This window comes from Porites lutea, chromosome 3, assembly GCF_958299795.1.
Source record: "Porites lutea chromosome 3, jaPorLute2.1, whole genome shotgun sequence".
Lineage (NCBI taxonomy): Eukaryota > Metazoa > Cnidaria > Anthozoa > Scleractinia > Poritidae > Porites > Porites lutea.
The window spans coordinates 41877-46264 of record NC_133203.1 but is presented as its reverse complement, the minus strand read 5'-3'; the positions used below and the strand labels follow the sequence as shown (position 1 = coordinate 46264).

Sequence of the window (4388 nt, the reverse complement as noted above, 5' to 3'; positions counted from 1 at the left end):
TACAAAAATAAAAATTACTTGCATCTGTTTTATTCTGTTTGCTGCATGGCTGTCCTGCTTTGAAGGTACATTTATCCAGCTTTGAAAATATAATTATACCCTAGTTAAACAAGTAAAAGATATACAGCATTCTGCAGCACAGATTTTGAGGTAAAAGTCTGTTGTAGAAGATGATGCACAAGATGTGGCTTGCATGTCATAATTTTTGCACAAAGGAACGGAACATTTTGATTCCAAATTATGAAAAAACAAGTAATTATGCAGAGAGCTCATTTTGGTGGTTTTAATGAGGGGAAAAATGACAAAAACATTAACTTCATTGCTAGGTACTTTCCTTCCTTTCCCTTTCTCACACATCAATCCACTTTATTTTCCTTCCCCTTCAGATGCCTGCAGTGCAATGCAGGCAAAGACGAGAGGATATCGCATTACGAAGGTGGTTAAGTCATACAATTAATGGCATAAGCAACCATGTCAAAAGAATAGAGTGAAATTCTACGGAGGATTTATATTCTAGTCCCTGCAGAATACTCAGGGCTTCAAGTGTCCCTATAATTATTTCCTATATTTTTAAACTTTCCCAATATTTCCCTATTTAGTTTGTAAATGCCCTATAATCCCTGTAATTCCATCAGAAAAAAAAATAGACTGAAGTTCATGAACTTCTGTTGGTGGAATGTGACAAAGACAGTGAATTTTTCGGACCATCCAAGACCAAACTGGTAATACGTTTATTATTAGTGCATGTAAGTGTACTTAATTTGATGCTGCTGTGAGCAGTGATTCTTTATTCAGATATTATAGAGTACTAAAGTGTGACGTCATAAAAATGAAATTTCTGAAATTATGGGATTTGTCAGGATATTCTGAAAGAACAATGTCCAAGAGGCCTACTTGCCAAAAATGAGCATTTGGGGACAAATTGTCTCTGAGATTGTAGCCCAGTTATACTTACAAAACTCCATACAAACCCTTCTAAATTTTTTTGGGGTCGACCCAAAAAAAAGCATTTTCGAGCAAATTATACAAACTAAAACCTTTATCAAAAGGTTATTGAGTTGCAGTATCAAGGTTAATGCTTCAAAAGTGGTCAAATTCTGTCAGAAACAAAAACCACCAGAAATAAGCAGGTTTCAAACAAACCAGCTTCATGCCCTCTCAATGTGAGAAAAACTCCACAGCATGAGCTACCCGCAAGAAAATAAAAAGGGAGTTAAACATGAGGTTAAAGTTGTATAGGCATACCAATTTCACTGTTTCACCCAGAAAGAATTCGAACAGTTGCAAAACACAATAACAGCATTTTCAGCGTACTTCTTTAGGGTCAGTGTGTGTCTTAATCTAGGTACATTTTTTGCGTGCTCAAAGTTAGTGACCTTATTCTCTACTAGTGTTCACAATGTTGGACTAAAATGTATTGTGTTCCTTACCTTCTGCAGAGTTGCAAAACTGGCACTGGATGAAATACGCTTTAAAAAATCCCTATATTTTCCCTATCATTTTACCATTTTCCCTATATTGGCCCTATATTTTTGAAAAATTGCCCCTATATTAAGCCCTATATTGTTGCTTAAGGCCACTTGAAGCCCTGAATACTTCTCTATTCTGAAAAATAGCAGGGCTTCAGCCACGATTGATCATATCTGGCTAAAAATGTTGAAAGCTCATATTTTTTTTTAGCATTTTTAGCCAGAATGGAGTGCTTGCCCAAAGGCTGAAAGCATTAGTCTTCAACAAAGTGAATTTACCGTATTTATTCGACTATAAGCCGAGCGATTTTCACACAAGATAAGGTAAGATGCTTAATAAAAAGAAGCACTTTATTCACTGAAACAGGGCTTGTAGTATACACAATGAAAAGTGATATCTATAAGAAAAATCAGCTCTTCATTGGTTCTGGTTGATCCACTTTGTGCCCATGCTTTTCCAATTCTGCCCTGAAAATAAAGCAAACCGATGAAATCAAGGCAAGTACCTCACCAGGGCTACTTCAACATTTAAACTGACGGAGTCAAAACTCACAGTCTGTAACACTGCGTTTAAGGTGTGAATGGATGGGTTCAGGTCACTCAGAGACTGATATCTGATATATTTTAAGTAGTGACTACTGAATGATGCTGATGCTCACTTATTTGTATTTGTACATACCTCAGCTGATTTGAAAAGTCATCCTCTACAGTATCATCATCCCAGTTGTCCTCCCACACATGCATATCAGCTTGGTCTTCATCTCCAGCCGTCCACTCTATTAACAGGGAAGAAATGAAATCTTTTCCTCCCTTCCTTGAAATGAGCCTTTGACACCCTTGATGTCTTCATCAATTAAAATAATAAAATATAATCCTGGTAGCTGGTAATTATATTTTTCTGTAGTGAAAAGTATGTGTGTTGAAAAAATCTTATTGTCTAAAGTGGAAGGAAATAAAAGGATGAAATCATGATTTCGACAGACTAAAATAAAAATAGGTCTTAGTGTTCAAATCGAAAAATTCTAGATTACATAGTTTAATAAACCCTAAATTTGGTATGAGGTACAACATCCATGCCTAAAATTTGCCACAACAGCCAAAATAATAGTAATAATAATAATAGTTTATTGGTATCCCTCTCGCAGCCTAAAGGCTGAATTACAAGGAAGGTCAGTGACACTAACAGAAGACAATACAATACAAAAACAATCAAATACAAAATAATGTAAATATGATTAAAAGCACTACATAACAAAGAAAAAATAACAAGCACAGGATTACAACTGGTCTTAAAACTTAACGGTGCAGAAATCTGCGAATCGCTTTGTCTTGGGGACAAGGAGCACCGGAACACATTCGCCTGAACGGAGGCAGTATGGCCTGTCAATTGACACATTTGACCAATAAATTAACAACCGACCCAATGACAGGGGACATTTTGGGGACATTTTACTTTCAAAATAAAGTCTCTGACCTAAAAGATAACAGACGTGACAATGACATGGCACTAATAATGCTGACCTGCGTATACCTATAAAAGCACATGTTCAGCATCAGTGTTGCATTCTTTCTTTTTTCTACGTAAATGTAAACGTGTTGAGCAATGTTCTACGGAAATCTGACCCTCAAAACTCGTACTATATGTACCTTCAGTGGGAAACTCTTCAAATTCATCGTCTTCTTCCAGTAATCCCAAATCTGTTTTTTTGACTGTACCCGCCATCTTGAAATGTAAGCTTTGGCCAGTGAAACGTCATATATGGTTCACGACATGTGCCATGATATTTTCTCAGGATGAGTATGAGCAGCCTGCGTAGCTGGCGGTATTGTGTAGTAGTCGACTGAGAGACGTAACACACATTTCTGTTTTTTATTGAAATCCTTTCATTTTCGTAGGTTACAGAAACGATAGGTTTTTTTCCCATACAAATCCTTATATTTTGAATGTTACGCAACAATGCCGATGCTCGCCGATGCTCGCCGATGCTTATATTTCGAGCTTGGGCTACCTGTGTTTGTCATTAGTAAAATCCAACTAGTGGTCTATTATCAATGCTGCGTTCTGATTGGTTGAGCTACTACTAGGCTGTATGTTATAGCCCACTAGTAGCGAAAAGCATGGGCTTTTTGGCGGCAAAAAAGATTAAAGTCTAGCTTTAACTAGCTAATTTTTTTTATTCTCGATATTTTTGACCAACTAGTTGGATTTTACTAAGACAATTAATCCTCTCGCCCTCGTGGGCTATTGACCCAGAGCCCATTCGTGCTCGAGGAATAATTGTTAATTATCAATTCACAATAATCAAAGAAGAATAAACGCAATTAGTGATATGCTGGGTGAGTCAATAAAGAGTCGCGTCGGTGAAGAATAGCCAACAGCATCTTGGAAATAAGGCCAATGTAACTTTGAGCAAAAATATCAACCTGGTTCCCAGGCTACTTTCTCACTTTCACACGATGTTATATTTTTGATGGTGTCACCTTTATTAGGAAGATTTTTAGCGTCTTTTAATTTACAATCTGCAATCTGTGGTCTGCAGTCTGCAGTCTACAGTATGCAGTCTGCAGTCTGCAGTCTGCAGTCTGCAAATGTCATACACCGGTCAGCCAGCGTCTTAAGAGGCTGTCCGCGTAAGAACCGATAAGGCAAATTTTGGTCTATCATGGATTGCTCTGATTTTTTCAGTGGAAGATAACTATCCTATCCCATGAAGAAATATCACATTTATTTGGACCAGCCCAATTTTTTCTCTATTTTACAGAGAGATTTTCTAGGTCACCTAAAACTAGCCAGTTTGCAGTCGGAAGTGGTGCGATTTTGGTGAAACTTTAGGGCTCTTGAAAACCTACCTTATAGAGCCGAATAAGCTGATTATTTTACACACAAAAGTTTTAACTCTGTTTAATAGTTTCAAGGTT

At 37.1% G+C, this 4388-nt stretch overlaps 1 protein-coding gene across 1 annotated transcript; it reads right to left on the bottom strand.

Moving 5' to 3' along the window:
* Window positions 1-1802: 1802 nt before the first annotated feature.
* On the bottom strand, window positions 1803-3251 carry LOC140932488 (26S proteasome complex subunit SEM1-like). The gene is made up of 3 exons (XM_073382095.1): window positions 3117-3251; window positions 2149-2245; window positions 1803-1937 (listed from the first exon to the last, which is right to left on the bottom strand). The coding sequence occupies exons 1-3, from the start codon at window positions 3190-3192 to the stop codon at window positions 1880-1882; spliced, it is 231 nt and encodes a 76-aa protein (XP_073238196.1). The 5' UTR covers window positions 3193-3251; the 3' UTR covers window positions 1803-1879.
* Window positions 3252-4388: the final 1137 nt, after the last annotated feature.